The following is a 17,525-nucleotide window of genomic DNA, read 5'->3' as shown; positions in this document are numbered from 1 at the left end:
ATACGTTTTGAACAATGAATTATCTTAATATAAACTGAGTGTTCAAGATTTAATTCTGAGAAGGGTAAAATCCAAAAAATAAAAAACAAACCTACTGAGGGCGACATACACCGACATTAATGATCTAATATACGCAGGTATTGCCATAGATCTGTGTAACTTGTGAACCTCTCTGTGTATACGAAGTCGGCACTCTGTCTCATCGTGAGATATTTTAGCCATTTTATGTTTTCACCTATTATGCACTTAGATGAGTTGTTTAATAAAACTTTTTTATTTTTTGGATTTTACTCTTCTCAGAATGAAATCTTGAACACTCCGTTTATATTAATATAATTCATTGTTATTAATTGTAGGGTGCACACATTTGGGGTTTCTTGTGTGATCACTCTCTGATTAGTTTGTATTGCTAGCATTTATTCCCCATGCACCCCGTTATATGTACAACTATCTAATTATCTGTATATTAAGGTTGAGCGATTGATCTAATCTTTTTTTCTCCTGCAATCTTATCATGATCTGCACTATAGATAGCGTATCAAGCCCAGCGCTTGTGGTGTGGAGATCTCGTGCTGTTACCCCACACACGGTGCACACCTGCAGATAGAGTTGGGCAGACATTTCTCTAAAACTTACATTCAATATGATGTTGGATTCTTTAAAACAGCCCTATGGACAAATGTAAAGACTTTGCGCTGGCTAAAGCTGCTGATATCAGACTCCGTATTTCAGCGTGCGGATCGGATTTGCTCTGAAAAGCCAGGGAAAATCTGTGTTTTGGATTCAAACAAGTCCGCCCATCTGTACCTGCAGCTAATAAAGCCATGACCTGTACAACACATACAGTATACATACATGGCCTGTATACATGATAACATACTGTATATACATACATGACCTGTATACATGATAACATAATGTAACATACATACATGACCTGTATACACAATAACAAATATACATACATGACCTGTTTACATGATAACATACTGTATATACATACATGACCTGTATACATGATAACATACTGTATATATATATATACATAACCTGTATACACAATAACACATATACATACATGACCTGTATACATGATAACATACTGTATATACACACATGACCTGTATACATGATAACATACTGTATATACATACATGACCTGTATACACAATAACACATATACATACATGACCTGTATACATGATAACATACTGTATATACATACATAACCTGTATGCATGATAACATACTGTATATACATACATAACCTGTATTCATGATAACATACTGTATATACATACATGACATGTATACATGATAACATAATGTATATACATACATGACATGTATACATGATAACATACTGTATATACATACATGACCTGTATACATGATAACATACTGTATATACATACATAACCTGTATGCATGATAACATACTGTATATACATACATAACCTGTATTCATGATAAAATACTGTATATACATACATGACATGTATACATGATAACATACTGTATATACATACATGACCTGTATACATGATAACATACTGTATATACATACATGACCTGTGTACACAATAACACATATACATACATGACCTGTATACATGATAACATACTGTATATACATACATAACCTGTATACATGATAACATACTGTATATACATACATGACATGTATACATGATAACATACTGTATATACATACATGACATGTATACATGATAACATACTTTATATACATACATAACCTGTATACATGATAACATACTGTATATACATACATGCCATGAATACATGATAACATACTGTATATACATACATAACCTGTATACATGATAACATACTGTATATACATACATGACATGTATACATGATAACATACTGTATATACATACATGACATGTACACATGATAACATACTGTATAAACATACATAACCTGTATACATGATAACATATTGTATATACATACATAACCTGTATACATGATAACATACTGTACAGTATATACATACATGACATGTATACATGATAACATACTGTATAAACATACATAACCTGTATACATGATAACATAATGTATAAACATACATAACCTGTATACATAATAACATATTGTATATACATACATAACCTGTATACATGATAACATACTGTATATACATACATGGCCTGTATACATGATAACATACTGTATATACATACATGCCATGAATACATGATAACATACTGTATATACATACATGACATGTATACATGATAACATACTGTATATACATACATGACATGTATACATGATAACATACTGTATATACATACATGACATGTATACATGATAACATACTTTATATACATACATAACCTGTATACATGATAACATACTGTATATACATACATGCCATGAATACATGATAACATACTGTATATACATACATGAAATGTATACATGATAACATACTGTATATACATACATAACCTGTATACATGATAACATACTGTATATACATACATGACATGTATACATGATAACATACTGTATATACATACATTATCATGTATACATGATAACATACTGTATAAACATACATAACCTGTATACCTGATAACATACTGTATATACATACATAACCTATATACATGATAACATACTGGACAGTATATACATACATGACATGTATACATGATAACATACTGTATAAACATACATAACCTGTATACATGATAACATAATGTATAAACATACATAACCTGTATACATAATAACATATTGTATATACATACATAACCTGTATACATGATAACATACTGTATATACATACATGGCCTGTATACATGATAACATACTGTATATACATACATGCCATGAATACATGATAATATACTGTATATAAATACATGACATGTATACATGATAACATACTGTATATACATACATGACATGTATACATGAGAACATACTGTATATACATACATGACCTGTACACATTATAACATACTGTATATACATACATAACCTGTATACATTATAACATACTGTATATACATACATGACATGTATACATGATAACATACTGTATATACATACATGACATGTATACATGATAACATACTGTATATACATACATGACCTGTACACATTATAACATACTGTATATACATACATGACCTGTACACATTATAACATACTGTATATACATACATGACATGTATACATGATAACATACTGTATATACATACATGACATGTATACATGATAACATACTGTATATACATACATAACCTGTATACATGACAACATCTGTGTAGAACTCTCATTTAATCATAACCTAAAATAAATGCACACTTCTAAAGTGCTAGACATTTTATACATCGTAACACAGTTGTGTTCAAACTCTTTGTCGCGCCCCCTCTGCCCTCTTAGCTGCTCTCTGGCATCTCCTCAACTCTGTCATATTGCGGCGTCATGTGACATCACAACATCACGTTGTCATGACAATGCATCGCCAGTTGACTTTGCGGCATCATTTGATGCCACCTTATTGCAGAGGAAAAGCCAGAGAGAAGGTGAGAGACAGTCACACAGGCCCCGCGCTCTCCCCCGACATTCAATTTAATGTTATGAGGAAGAGCACAAAGCCTCGGACAGCACGGGGCTCGGTTCAGCCCCCATCATTAGAAAATATTGCACATCCCCTAGGGGGCGCACTCCCCAGTTTGTACACCCCTGTCTTAACAAAGAGATTGAGACACAATAAGAATTTTTTTGTCGCTGTGTTTGGGTGTCCACTTACTTGTAATGGGGTCTGTGCACTCCCGTGTACAGAGCGGGGTGCAGCACTTCTTTCTACCTTTACACTCCATATCACTTCTACACCTTGGCAGGGGAAGCGGGAAGGCACATTGTACCAATGTCCTTGGACATATTCCAGGTTTCTCTGCAAAACACAATGACATCGAACTTTAACATCTGTCAGAATCACTGTGTAAAGAGGAGGTAGAATCCCATAAAATGTATTTAAACAAAAAACATTATTTTTGTTGTATTTATGTTCACTTTTTTAATATATTTTTTCATCAAATACAATAGAACACAGTACTTTCCAGAATGGGAACATTCCCATATTAGTATGTAACATCGTCCCAGTGTTTATGTATCCCCTTTATTAGATAATCTTTGTTCAATGGCTTCAAATGCCTGTGCAGATGATGCTTTAATTCATGCCAGACCAATTCGATGGGATTCAAAATGGAAAATCTACAAGTATCAAGACAAATACAGCTATTAACATTATTTACATATAAACGCATTGCCATATGATGTACTGTATTATAAACTGTAGCAATATATTATATAGTAATAGATTTAAAATGAACATATGATTGATTTTCTGCACTTTGTACTCATATGTAAATGTATACACAATTTGTTAGTGAAACATATACGGTAGGGATATAGACATCGCTGGCCAATTAATTCCCCTTGTCAATGTCGGTTCTAAAGTATTAGACAACACTTGAGCTATGTTTTCCATATATATTTAGGATAGATATGTATGCACTAATCTTTCTGTGAAAAAAATGTCCTCATCTTCTCCTTGAGCTTCCCGTTCTCCGGATGTTATAGGCACATAAAATGTTGTGGCAGATAAGATCCACATGTCACACCTAGTCTAACCATTTTCCTGTCTATTGTAAATCATAACCTAAAATAAAAGTACACTTCTGAAGTGCTAGAAATGTTATAGATCTTAACACAGTGGTGTTCAAGCTTTTTAAGTCGCGCCCCCTCGGACCTCTTAGCTGCTCTCCGGCATCTCCTGACATTGCATCGCCATTTGACGTTGCGGCATCATTTGATGCTGCGTTATTGCATTGAGAAAATGCCAGAGGAAAAAAGAAGGTGAGAGACAGTCACACAGTCCCCGTGCTCTCCCCTGAAAATCAATTTAATGTTATGAGGAAGAGCACAAGGCCCGCTGTAAGCACGGGGCTCGTTTCAGCCTCCCCCAAAAATAGAAAGTATTGCACATCCCCTAGGGGGCACACTCCTAGTTTGAGCACCCATAACTCTTAACAAAGAGATTGAGACACAATAAGTACATTTTTGTCACTGTGTTTAGGTTGTCCACTTACTTTCAATGGGGTCTGTGCACTCCTGTCTACAGAATGGAGTGCAGCACTTCTTTTCCCCGGTACACTCAATATCATTTTTACACATTGGCGGGGGAGGTGGGTAGGCACATTTTGCCAATGTCCTTGGACATATTCCAGATTTCTCTGCAAAACACAATGACATCGAACTTTAACATCTGTCAGAATCACTGTGTAAAGAGGCGGTAGAATCCCATAAAATGTATTTAAACAAAAAACATTATTGTTGTTGTATTTATGTTCACGTGTTTTATATATTTTCATCAAATACAATAGAACACAGTACTTTACAGAATGGGAACTTATTACATGCACATATTAGTATGCTTGAAAACGGAGCTGGAAGATACAGCAGTTACAAAAAAATGGGAAATTCCTAAAGCAGATTATTGATCCGGGGAGAAACTCTGATTGCAATTTCCTAGTCAGGAAGGATTTGCATTAAGTTTCTGTATTTGGCAAATACAATACTGGGGTTTAATGATGGGATACGTGTGTATCAATATAAATACACTGCACGTGTCTCCCAGAGAGAGTTTAACAAAGAGTCCAACTTCAAGGAATTTGATCTTTCTGTGTGTCTCATTTACAACAGTATGTTACCGTGTTATCATGTTACTACTATACAGTAGTTACTACAGTATGTTGCCTTGTTATCATGTTACTATACAGTAGTTACTACAGTATGTTACCATGTTATCATGTTACTATACAGTAGTTACTACAGTATGTTACCATACTAACATGTTAATATATTCTCACACTATTATGAAACTATGTTACTGTAGTACTATGATGCTACCTTACCATACGGTTATTACCCTGATACCATTTCACTGCACTACTGTGATACTACATATGTTACTAAATGGCTTGTTTCCTCTTTTTACTACGTTATCACACATGTTCACTTTTCCTGTGGTTTAGAAAACAGAAACATTGTGATTTATTTTATCACACTAGTAATACGTGATTATATTATAATTTCTTCTCTACCATATATTTTGGTACATTTGTGGCAGGCTGATATATCTCTTAATGTCCAAACACGTACAGTACTACATGTGTAATGCACATGTGAAGAAGAGACCTGTGAGATTTCAAATTCTCTGTACATCTTAATCTGAGAAGTCTCTATTAAACCGACATTGAGAAAGGACTATAAATCTTTACATGCTGAGGATAAACATACAGCACATGTCTTTGGGGCCTATTTATTAAACTGTGCTTTGGGCATTTCCCTGGCACAAGCAGCTGTTTTAGCAAAGAATTGTATCTCACTGTGTTAATTAAGAACGTGATACAGATTGTGCATAATTTAAATGGGACTTCCGCTGTCTTAAACCTACCGGGACATATCAGTCTAGAATAGCTGCACAGAGAGAGCAAAGAGAAGCGGTCCCTCTCTGCGTCTCCCCTTACAGCCCTTACAGCAGAGACATCAGAAAGAAGTGGTCCCCCTCTCTGTGTCTCCCCGCACAGCTCTTACATTAGAGAGAAGCGGACCCTCTCTGCGTCTCCCCGCACAGCTCTTACAGCAAAGAGATCAGAGAGAAGCGGCCCCTCTCTCTGTGTCTCCCCGCACAGCTCTTACAGCAGAGAGATCAGAGAGAAGCGGCCCCTCTCTCTGTGTCTCCCCGCACAGCTCTTACAGCAGAGAGATCAGAGAAAAGCGGTCCCTCAATCTGCGTCTCCCCACACAGCTCTTAGAGCAGAGAGATCAGAGAGAAGCGGTCCCTCTCTGTGTCTCCCGCACAGCTCATACAGCAGAGAGATCAGAGAGAAGCGGTCCCTCTCTCTCTGTATCTCCCCGCACAGCTCTTACAGCAGAGAGATCAGAGAGAAGCGACCCCTCTCTCTGTGCCCCCGCACAGCTCTTACAGCAGAGATCAGAGAGAAGTGGTCCCTCTCTCTGTCTCCCCGCACAGCTCTTACAGCAGAGAGATCAGAGAGAAGTGGCCCCTCTCTTTGTGTCTCCCCACACAGCTCTTACAGCAGAGAGATCAGAGATAAGCAGTCCCTCTCTCTGCGTCTCCCCGCACGGCTCTTACAGCAGAGAGAGCAGAGAGAAGTGGCCCCTCTCTTTGTGTCTCGCCGCACAGCTCTTAAAGCAGAGAGATCAGAGAGAAGTGGTCCCTCTCTCTGTGTCTCCCCGCACAGCTCTTACAGCAGAGAGATCAGAGAGAAGCGGTCCCTCTCTCTGTGTCTCCCTGCACAGCTCTTACAGCAGAGAGATCAGAGAGAAGATGTCCCTCTCTACTGTATGTGTCTCCCCACACAGCTCTTACAGCAGAGAGATCAGAGAGAATCAGCCCATCTCTCTGTGTCTCCACGCACAGCTCTTACAGCAGAGAGATCAGAGAGAAGCGGTCCCTCTCTCTGTGTCTCCCAGCACAGCTCTTACAGCAGAGAGATCAGAGAGAAGCGTCCCTCTCTCTGTGTCTCCCGCAGAGCTCTTACAGCAGAGAGATCAGAGAGAAGCGGCCCCTCTCTCTGTGTCTCCCCGCACACCTCTTACAGCAGAGAGAGCAGAGAGAAGCGGCCCCTCTCTCTGTGTCTCCTCGCACAGCTCTTACAGCAGAGAGATCAGAGAGAAGTGGTCCCTCTCTCTGTGTCTCCCCGCACAGCTCTTACAGCAGAGAGATCAGAGAGAATCGGTCCCTCTCTCTGTGTCTCCTCGCACAGCTCGTACCGCAGAGAGATCAGAGAGAAGCGGTCTCTCTCTCTGTGTCTCCCCACACAGCTCTTACAGCAGAGAGATCAGAGAGAAGTGGTCCCTCTCTCTGTGTCTCCTCGCACAGCTCGTACCGCAGAGAGATCAGAGAGAAGCGGTCTCTCTCTCTGTGTCTCCCCACACAGCTCTTACAGCAGAGAGATCAGAGAGAAGCGGTCCCTCTCTCTGTGTCTCCTCGCACAGCTCTTAGAGCAGAGAGATCAGAGAGAAGTGGCCCCTCTCTCTATCTCCCCGCACAGCTCTTACAACATAGAGATCAGAGAGAAGCGGTCCCTCTCTGTGTCTCCACGCACAGCTCTTACAGCAGAGAGATCAGAGAGAAGCGGTCCCTCTCTCTGGGTCTCCATGCACAGCTCTTACAGCAGAGAGATAAGAGAGAAGCGGTCCCTCTCTCTGTGTCTCCCCACACAGCTCTTACAGCAGAGAGATCAGAGAGCAGCAGCCCCTCTCTGTGTCTCCACGCACAGCTCTTACAGCAGAGAGATCAGAGAGAAGCTGTCCCTATCTCTGTGTCTCTCCGCACAGCTCTTACAGCAGAGAGATAAGAGAGAAGCGGTCCCTCTCTCTGTGTCTCCCCACACAGCTCTTACAGCAGAGAGATCAGAGAGCAGCAGCCCCTCTCTGTGTCTCCACGCACAGCTCTTACAGCAGAGAGATCAGAGAGAAGCTGTCCCTATCTCTGTGTCTCTCCGCACAGCTCTTACAGCAGAGAGATCAGAGAGAAGCGGTCCCTCTCTCTGTGTCTCCATGCACAGCTCTTACAGCAGAGAGATAAGAGAGAAGCGGTCCCTCTCTCTGTGTCTCCCCGCACAGCTCTTACAGCAGAGAGAAGCGGCCCCTCTCTCTGTGTCTCCCTGCACAGCTCTTAGAGCAGAGAGATCAGAGAGAAGCAGCCCCTCTCTGTGTCTCCATGCACAGCTCTTACAGCGGAGAGATAAGAGAGAAGCGGTCCCTCTCTCTGTGTCTCCCCGCACAGCTCTTACAGCAGAGAGATCAGAGAGAAGTGGTCCCTCTCTCTGTGTCTCCCCGCACAGCTCTTACAGCAGAGAGATCAGAGAGAAGTGGTCCCTCTCTCTGTGTCTACCCGCACAGCTCATACAGCAGAGAGTAGCGGCCCCTCTCTCTGTGTCTCCCTGCACAGCTCTTAGAGCAGAGATAAGCGGCCCCTCTCTCTGTGTCTCCCCTCACAGCTCTTACAGCAGAGAGAAGCGACCCCTCTCTCTGTGTCCCCCCACATGTCTTTGGGGCCTATTTATTAAACTGTGCTTTGGGCATTTCCCTGGCACAAGCAGCTGTTTTAGCAAAGAATTGTATCTCACTGTGTTAATTAAGAACGTGATACAGATTGTGCATAATTTAAATGGGACTTCCGCTGTCTTAAACCTACCGGGACATATCAGTCTAGAATAGCTGCACAGAGAGATCAGAGAGAAGCGGTCCCTCTCTGCGTCTCCCCTTACAGCCCTTACAGCAGAGACATCAGAAAGAAGCGGTCCCCCTCTCTGTGTCTCCCCGCACAGCTCTTACATTAGAGAGAAGCGGACCCTCTCTGCGTCTCCCCGCACAGCTCTTACAGCAGGGAGGTCAGAGAGAAGCGGTCCCTCTCTCTGTGTCTCCCCGCACAGCTCTTACAGCAAAGAGATCAGAGAGAAGCGGCCCCTCTCTCTGTGTCTCCCCGCACAGCTCTTACAGCAGAGAGATCAGAGAGTAGCGGCCCCTCTCTCTGTGTCTCCCCGCACAGCTCTTACAGCAGAGAGATCAGAGATAAGCGGTCCCTCTCTCTGCGTCTCCCCACACAGCTCTTAGAGCAGAGAGATCAGAGAGAAGCGGTCCCTCTCTGTGTCTCCCGCACAGCTCATACAGCAGAGAGATCAGAGAGAAGCGGTCCCTCTCTCTCTGTATCTCCCCGCACAGCTCTTACAGCAGAGAGATCAGAGAGAAGTGGTCCCTCTCTCTGTGCCCCCGCACAGCTCTTACAGCAGAGATCAGAGAGAAGTGGTCCCTCTCTCTGTCTCCCCGCACAGCTCTTACAGCAGAGAGATCAGAGGGAAGCGGCCCCTCTCTCTGTGTCTCCCCACACAGCTCTTACAGCAGAGAGATCAGAGATAAGCAGTCCCTCTCTCTGCGTCTCCCCGCACGGCTCTTACAGCAGAGAGAGCAGAGAGAAGTGGCCCCTCTCTCTGTGTCTCCCCGCACAGCTCTTACAGCAGAGAGATCAGAGAGAAGCGGTCCCTCTCTCTGTGTCTCCACGCACAGCTCTTACAGCAGAGAGATCAGAGAGAAGATGTCCCTCTCTCTGTGTCTCACGCACAGCTCTTACAGCAGAGAGATCAGAGAGAAGCGGCCCCTCTCTCTGTGTCTCCCAGCACAGCTCTTACAGCAGAGAGATCAGAGAGAAGCGGTCCCTCTCTCTGTGTCTCCCGCAGAGCTCTTACAGCAGAGAGATCAGAGAGAAGCGGCCCCTCTCTCTGTGTCTCCCCGCACAGCTCTTACAGCAGAGAGATCAGAGAGAATCGGTCCCTCTCTCTGTGTCTCCTCGCACAGCTCGTACCGCAGAGAGATCAGAGAGAAGCGGTCTCTCTCTCTGTGTCTCCCCACACAGTTCTTACAGCAGAGAGATCAGAGAGAAGCGGTCCCTCTCTCTGTGTCTCCTCGCACAGCTCTTAGAGCAGAGAGATCAGAGAGAAATGGTCCCTCTCTCTGTGTCTCCCCGCACAGCTCTTACAGCAGAGAGATCAGAGAGAAGTGGTCCCTCTCTCTGTGTCTCCTCGCACAGCTCGTACCGCAGAGAGATCAGAGAGAAGCGGTCTCTCTCTCTGTGTCTCCCCACACAGCTCTTACAGCAGAGAGATCAGAGAGAAGCGGTCCCTCTCTCTGTGTCTCCCCGCACAGCTCTTACAGCAGAGAGATCAGAGAGAAGCAGCCCCTCTCTGTGTCTCCACGCACAGCTCTTACAGCAGAGAGATCAGAGAGAAGCGGTCCCTCTCTCTGTGTCTCCATGCACAGCTCTTACAGCAGAGAGATAAGAGAGAAGCGGTCCCTCTCTCTGTGTCTCCATGCACAGCTCTTACAACAGAGAGATAAGAGAGAAGCGGTCCCTCTCTCTGTGTCTCCCCGCACAGCTCTTACAGCAGAGAGATCAGAGAGAAGTGGTCCCTCTCTCTGTGTCTACCCGCACAGCTCTTACAGCAGAGAGTAGCGGCCCCTCTCTCTGTGTCTCCCTGCACAGCTCTTAGAGCAGAGAGATCAGAGAGAAGCAGCCCCTCTCTGTGTCTCCACGCACAGCTCTTACAGCAGAGAGATCAGAGAGAAGCGGTCCCTCTCTCTGTGTCTCCATGCACAGCTCTTACAACAGAGAGATAAGAGAGAAGCGGTCCCTCTCTCTGTGTCTCCCCGCACAGCTCTTACAGCAGAGAGATCAGAGAGAAGTGGTCCCTCTCTCTGTGTCTACCCGCACAGCTCTTACAGCAGAGAGTAGCGGCCCCTCTCTCTGTGTCTCCCTGCACAGCTCTTAGAGCAGAGATAAGCGGCCCCTCTCTCTGTGTCTCCCCTCACAGCTCTTACAGCAGAGATAAGCGGCCCCTCTCTCTGTGTCTCCCCGCACAGCTCTTATAGCAGAGAGAAGCGGCCCCTCTCTCTGTGTCTCCCACACAGCTCTTACAGCAGAGAGAAGCAGTCCCTCTCTCTGTGTCTCCCTGCACAGCTCTTACAGCAGCGATAAGCGGTCCCTCTCTCTGTGTCTCCATGCACAGCTCTTACAGCAGAGAGAAGCGGCCCCTCTCTCTGTGTCTCCCCGCACAGCTCTTACAGCAGAGATAAGCGGCCCCTTTCTCTGTGTCTCCCGCACAGCTCTTACAGCAGAGAGAAGCGGTCCCTCTCTCTGTGTCTCCCCGCACAGCTCTTACAGCAGAGAGATCAGAGAGAAGTGGACCCTCTCTCTGTGTCTACCCGCACAGCTCTTACAGCAGAGAGTAGCGGCCCCTCTCTCTGTGTCTCCCTGCACAGCTCTTAGAGCAGAGATAAGCGGCCCCTCTCTCTGTGTCTCCCCTCACAGCTCTTATAGCAGAGATAAGCGGCCCCTCTCTCTGTGTCTCCCCGCACAGCTCTTATAGCAGAGAGAAGCGGCCCCTCTCTCTGTGTCTCCCCTCACAGCTCTTACAGCAGAGAGAAGCGGCCCCTCTCTCTGTGTCTCCCACACAGCTCTTACAGCAGAGAGAAGCAGTCCCTCTCTCTGTGTCTTCCTGCACAGCTCTTACAGCAGCGATAAGCGGTCCCTCTCTCTGTGTCTCCATGCACAGCTCTTACAGCAGAGAGAAGCGGCCCCTCTCTCTGTGTCTCCCCGCACAGCTCTTACAGCAGAGATAAGCGGCCCCTTTCTCTGTGTCTCCCGCACAGCTCTTACAGCAGAGAGAAGCGGTCCCTCTCTGTGTCTCCCTGCGCAGCTCTTACAGCAGAGATAAGCGGCCCCTCTCTCTGTGTCTCCTCACACAGCTCTTACAGCAGAGAGAAGCGGCCCCTCTCTCTGTGTCTCCCACACAGCTCTTACAGCAGAGAGAAGCAGTCCCTCTCTCTGTGTCTCCCCGCACAGCTCTTACAGCAGAGAGAAGCGGTCCCTTTTTCTGTGTCTCCATGCACAGCTCTTACAGCAGAGAGAAGTGGTCCCTCTCTCTGTGTCTCCCGCACAGCTCTTACAGCAGAGAGAAGCGGCCCCTCTCTCTGTGTCTCCCCTCGCAGCTCTTAAAGCAGAGATAAGCGGCCCCTCTCTCTGTGTCTCCCCGCACAGCTCTTACAGCAGAGAGAAGCGACCCCTCTCTCTGTGTCTCCATGCACAGCTCTTACAGCAGAGAGAAGCGGCCCCTCTCTCTGTGTCTCCCGCACAGCTCTTACAGCAGAAAGAAGCAGCCCCTCTCTCTGTGTCTCCCGCACAGCTCTTACAGCAGAGAGAAGCGGCCCCTCTCTCTGTGTCTCCCCTCGCAGCTCTTAAAGCAGAGATAAGCGGCCCCTCTCTCTGTGTCTCCCCGCACAGCTCTTACAGCAGAGAGAAGCGACCCCTCTCTCTGTGTCTCCTCGCACAGCTCTTAAAGCAGAGAGAAGCGGCCCCACTCTCTGTGTCTCCCCACACAGCTCTTACTGCAGAGAGAAGCGGCCCCTCTCTCTGTGTCTCCCGCACAGCTCTTACAGCCGAGAGATCAGAGAGAAGCGGCCCCTCTCTCTGTGTCTCCCCACACAGCTCTTAGAGAGATCAGAGAGAAGCGGCCCCTCTCTCTGTGTCTCCCGCACAGCTCTTACAGCAGAGAGATCAGAGAGAAGTGGTCCCTCTCTCTGTGTCTACCCGCACAGCTCTTACAGCAGAGAGTAGCGGCCCCTCTCTCTGTGTCTCCCTGCACAGCTCTTAGAGCAGAGATAAGCGGCCCCTCTCTCTGTGTCTCCCCTCACAGCTCTTACAGCAGAGATAAGCGGCCCCTCTCTCTGTGTCTCCCCGCACAGCTCTTATAGCAGAGAGAAGCGGCCCCTCTCTCTGTGTCTCCCACACAGCTCTTACAGCAGAGAGAAGCAGTCCCTCTCTCTGTGTCTCCCTGCACAGCTCTTACAGCAGCGATAAGCGGTCCCTCTCTCTGTGTCTCCATGCACAGCTCTTACAGCAGAGAGAAGCGGCCCCTCTCTCTGTGTCTCCCCGCACAGCTCTTACAGCAGAGATAAGCGGCCCCTTTCTCTGTGTCTCCCGCACAGCTCTTACAGCAGAGAGAAGCGGTCCCTCTCTCTGTGTCTCCCCGCACAGCTCTTACAGCAGAGAGATCAGAGAGAAGTGGACCCTCTCTCTGTGTCTACCCGCACAGCTCTTACAGCAGAGAGTAGCGGCCCCTCTCTCTGTGTCTCCCTGCACAGCTCTTAGAGCAGAGATAAGCGGCCCCTCTCTCTGTGTCTCCCCTCACAGCTCTTATAGCAGAGATAAGCGGCCCCTCTCTCTGTGTCTCCCCGCACAGCTCTTATAGCAGAGAGAAGCGGCCCCTCTCTCTGTGTCTCCCCTCACAGCTCTTACAGCAGAGAGAAGCGGCCCCTCTCTCTGTGTCTCCCACACAGCTCTTACAGCAGAGAGAAGCAGTCCCTCTCTCTGTGTCTTCCTGCACAGCTCTTACAGCAGCGATAAGCGGTCCCTCTCTCTGTGTCTCCATGCACAGCTCTTACAGCAGAGAGAAGCGGCCCCTCTCTCTGTGTCTCCCCGCACAGCTCTTACAGCAGAGATAAGCGGCCCCTTTCTCTGTGTCTCCCGCACAGCTCTTACAGCAGAGAGAAGCGGTCCCTCTCTGTGTCTCCCTGCGCAGCTCTTACAGCAGAGATAAGCGGCCCCTCTCTCTGTGTCTCCTCACACAGCTCTTACAGCAGAGAGAAGCGGCCCCTCTCTCTGTGTCTCCCACACAGCTCTTACAGCAGAGAGAAGCAGTCCCTCTCTCTGTGTCTCCCCGCACAGCTCTTACAGCAGAGAGAAGCGGTCCCTTTTTCTGTGTCTCCATGCACAGCTCTTACAGCAGAGAGAAGTGGTCCCTCTCTCTGTGTCTCCCGCACAGCTCTTACAGCAGAGAGAAGCGGCCCCTCTCTCTGTGTCTCCCCTCGCAGCTCTTAAAGCAGAGATAAGCGGCCCCTCTCTCTGTGTCTCCCCGCACAGCTCTTACAGCAGAGAGAAGCGACCCCTCTCTCTGTGTCTCCATGCACAGCTCTTAAAGCAGAGAGAAGCGGCCCCACTCTCTATGTCTCCCCACACAGCTCTTAGAGAGATCAGAGAGAAGCGGCCCCTCTCTCTGTGTCTCCCGCACAGCTCTTACAGCCGAGAGATCAGAGAGAAGCGGTCCCTCTCTCTGTATCTCCCCGCACAGCTCTTATAGCAGAGAGATCAGAGAGAAGCGGTCCCTCTCTCTGTGTCTCCCCGCACAGCTCTTAGAGAAATCAGAGATAAGCGGCCCTTCTCTCTGTGTCTCCTGCACAGCTCTTACAGCAGAGAGATCAGAGAGAAGCGGTCCCTCTCTCTGTGTCTCCTGCACAGCTCTTACAGCAGAGAGATCAGAGAGAAGCGGTCCCTCTCTCTGTGTCTCCATGCACAGCTCTTACAACAGAGAGATAAGAGAGAAGCGGTCCCTCTCTCTGTGTTTCCCCGCACAGCTCTTACAGCAGAGAGATCAGAGAGAAGTGGTCCCTCTCTCTGTGTCTCCCCGCACAGCTCTTACAGCAGAGAGATCAGAGAGAAGTGGTCCCTCTCTCTGTGTCTCCCCGCACAGCTCTTAGAGCAGAGATAAGCGGCCCCTCTCTCTGTGTCTCCCGCACAGCTCTTACAGCAGAGATAAGCGGCCCCTCTCTCTGTGTCTCCCCACACAGCTCTTAGAGAGATCAGAGAGAAGCGGTCCCTCTCTCTGTGTCTCCCCGCACAGCTCTTACAGCAGAGAGATCAGAGAGAAGCGGCCCCTCTCTCTGTGTCTCCCCGCACAGCTCTTACAGCAGAGATAAGCGGTCCCTCTCTGTGTCTCCCTGCGCAGCTCTTACAGCAGAGATAAGCGGCCCCTCTCTCTGTGTCTCCTCACACAGCTCTTACAGCAGAGAGAAGCGGCCCCTCTCTCTGTGTCTCCCACACAGCTCTTACAGCAGAGAGAAGCAGTCCCTCTCTCTGTGTCTCCCCGCACAGCTCTTACAGCAGAGAGAAGCGGTCCCTTTTTCTGTGTCTCCATGCACAGCTCTTACAGCAGAGAGAAGTGGTCCCTCTCTCTGTGTCTCCCGCACAGCTCTTACAGCAGAGAGAAGCGGCCCCTCTCTCTGTGTCTCCCCTCGCAGCTCTTAAAGCAGAGATAAGCGGCCCCTCTCTCTGTGTCTCCCCGCACAGCTCTTACAGCAGAGAGAAGCGACCCCTCTCTCTGTGTCTCCATGCACAGCTCTTACAGCAGAGAGAAGCGGCCCCTCTCTCTGTGTCTCCCGCACAGCTCTTACAGCAGAAAGAAGCAGCCCCTCTCTCTGTGTCTCCCGCACAGCTCTTACAGCAGAGAGAAGCATTCCCTCTCCCTGTGTCTCCTCGCACAGCTCTTAAAGCAGAGAGAAGCGGCCCCACTCTCTGTGTCTCCCCACACAGCTCTTACTGCAGAGAGAAGCGGCCCCTCTCTCTGTGTCTCCCGCACAGCTCTTACAGCCGAGAGATCAGAGAGAAGCGGCCCCTCTCTCTGTGTCTCCCCACACAGCTCTTACAGCAGAGAGATCAGAGAGAAGTGGTCCCTCTCTCTGTGTCTACCCGCACAGCTCTTACAGCAGAGAGTAGCGGCCCCTCTCTCTGTGTCTCCCTGCACAGCTCTTAGAGCAGAGATAAGCGGCCCCTCTCTCTGTGTCTCCCCTCACAGCTCTTACAGCAGAGATAAGCGGCCCCTCTCTCTGTGTCTCCCACACAGCTCTTACAGCAGAGAGAAGCAGTCCCTCTCTCTGTGTCTCCCTGCACAGCTCTTACAGCAGCGATAAGCGGTCCCTCTCTCTGTGTCTCCATGCACAGCTCTTACAGCAGAGAGAAGCGGCCCCTCTCTCTGTGTCTCCCCGCACAGCTCTTACAGCAGAGATAAGCGGCCCCTTTCTCTGTGTCTCCCGCACAGCTCTTACAGCAGAGAGAAGCGGTCCCTCTCTCTGTGTCTCCCCGCACAGCTCTTACAGCAGAGAGATCAGAGAGAAGTGGACCCTCTCTCTGTGTCTACCCGCACAGCTCTTACAGCAGAGAGTAGCGGCCCCTCTCTCTGTGTCTCCCTGCACAGCTCTTAGAGCAGAGATAAGCGGCCCCTCTCTCTGTGTCTCCCCTCACAGCTCTTATAGCAGAGATAAGCGGCCCCTCTCTCTGTATCTCCCCGCACAGCTCTTATAGCAGAGAGAAGCGGCCCCTCTCTCTGTGTCTCCCCTCACAGCTCTTACAGCAGAGAGAAGCGGCCCCTCTCTCTGTGTCTCCTGCACAGCTCTTACAGCAGAGAGATCAGAGAGAAGTGGTCCCTCTCTCTGTGTTTACCCGCACAGCTCTTACAGCAGAGAGTAGCGGCCCCTCTCTCTGTGTCTCCCGCACAGCTCTTACAGCCGAGAGATCAGAGAGAAGCGGTCCCTCTCTCTGTGTCTCCCCGCACAGCTCTTAGAGAAATCAGAGATAAGCGGCCCTTCTCTCTGTGTCTCCTGCACAGCTCTTACAGCAGAGAGATCAGAGAGAAGCAGTCCCTATCTCTGTGTCTCCCCGCACAGCTCTTACAGCAGAGAGATCAGAGAGAAGCGATCCCTCTCTCTGTGTCTCCCTGCACAGCTCTTACAGCAGAGAGATCAGAGAGAAGCGGTCCCTCTCTCTGTGTCTCCCCGAACAGCTCTTACAGCAGAGAGATCAGAGAGAAGCGGTCCCTCTCTCTGTGTCTCCCTGCACAGCTCTTACAGCAGAGAGATCAGAGAGAAGCGGTCCCCCTCTCTGTGTCTCCCCGCACAGCTCTTACAGCAGAGATCAGAGAGAAGCAGTCCCTCTCTCTGTGTCTCCCCGCACAGCTCTTACAGCAGAGAGATCAGAGAGAAGCGGCCCCTCTCTCTGTGTCTCCCTGCACAGCTCTTAGAGCAGAGATAAGCGGCCCCTCTCTCTGTGTCTCCCCGCA

The 17,525-nt window shown here is 47.8% G+C and overlaps 2 protein-coding genes across 5 annotated transcripts in view; one reads left to right on the top strand and one right to left on the bottom strand.

The window, feature by feature from the left end:
* The window catches only part of LOC142492542 (uncharacterized), a 177,004-nt gene that overhangs the window by 78,356 nt on the left and 81,123 nt on the right, over positions 1 to 17,525 (top strand). The gene's annotated exons all lie outside the window — the stretch shown is intronic.
* Positions 1 to 17,525, bottom strand: part of LOC142492541 (antileukoproteinase-like) — a 34,476-nt gene that overhangs the window by 4,138 nt on the left and 12,813 nt on the right. The window contains exons 4-5 of one of the 4 annotated variants that reach the window (XM_075595239.1): positions 5,142 to 5,285; positions 3,800 to 3,943 (exon numbers count right to left, since the gene is read on the bottom strand). In XM_075595239.1, the coding sequence (XP_075451354.1) occupies positions 3,800 to 3,943; positions 5,142 to 5,285 (288 nt within the window). Of the gene's footprint in view, positions 1 to 3,799; positions 3,944 to 4,144; positions 4,264 to 5,141; positions 5,286 to 17,525 lie in introns of those variants that run through there. The other 3 variants (XM_075595240.1, XM_075595241.1, XM_075595242.1) reach the window with 3 other exon arrangements.

Source organism: Ascaphus truei, chromosome 4 (genome assembly GCF_040206685.1).
Source record: "Ascaphus truei isolate aAscTru1 chromosome 4, aAscTru1.hap1, whole genome shotgun sequence".
NCBI lineage: Eukaryota > Metazoa > Chordata > Amphibia > Anura > Ascaphidae > Ascaphus > Ascaphus truei.
Note: the sequence above shows the minus strand (reverse complement) of the source record. Positions and strands in the feature narration are given on the sequence as shown.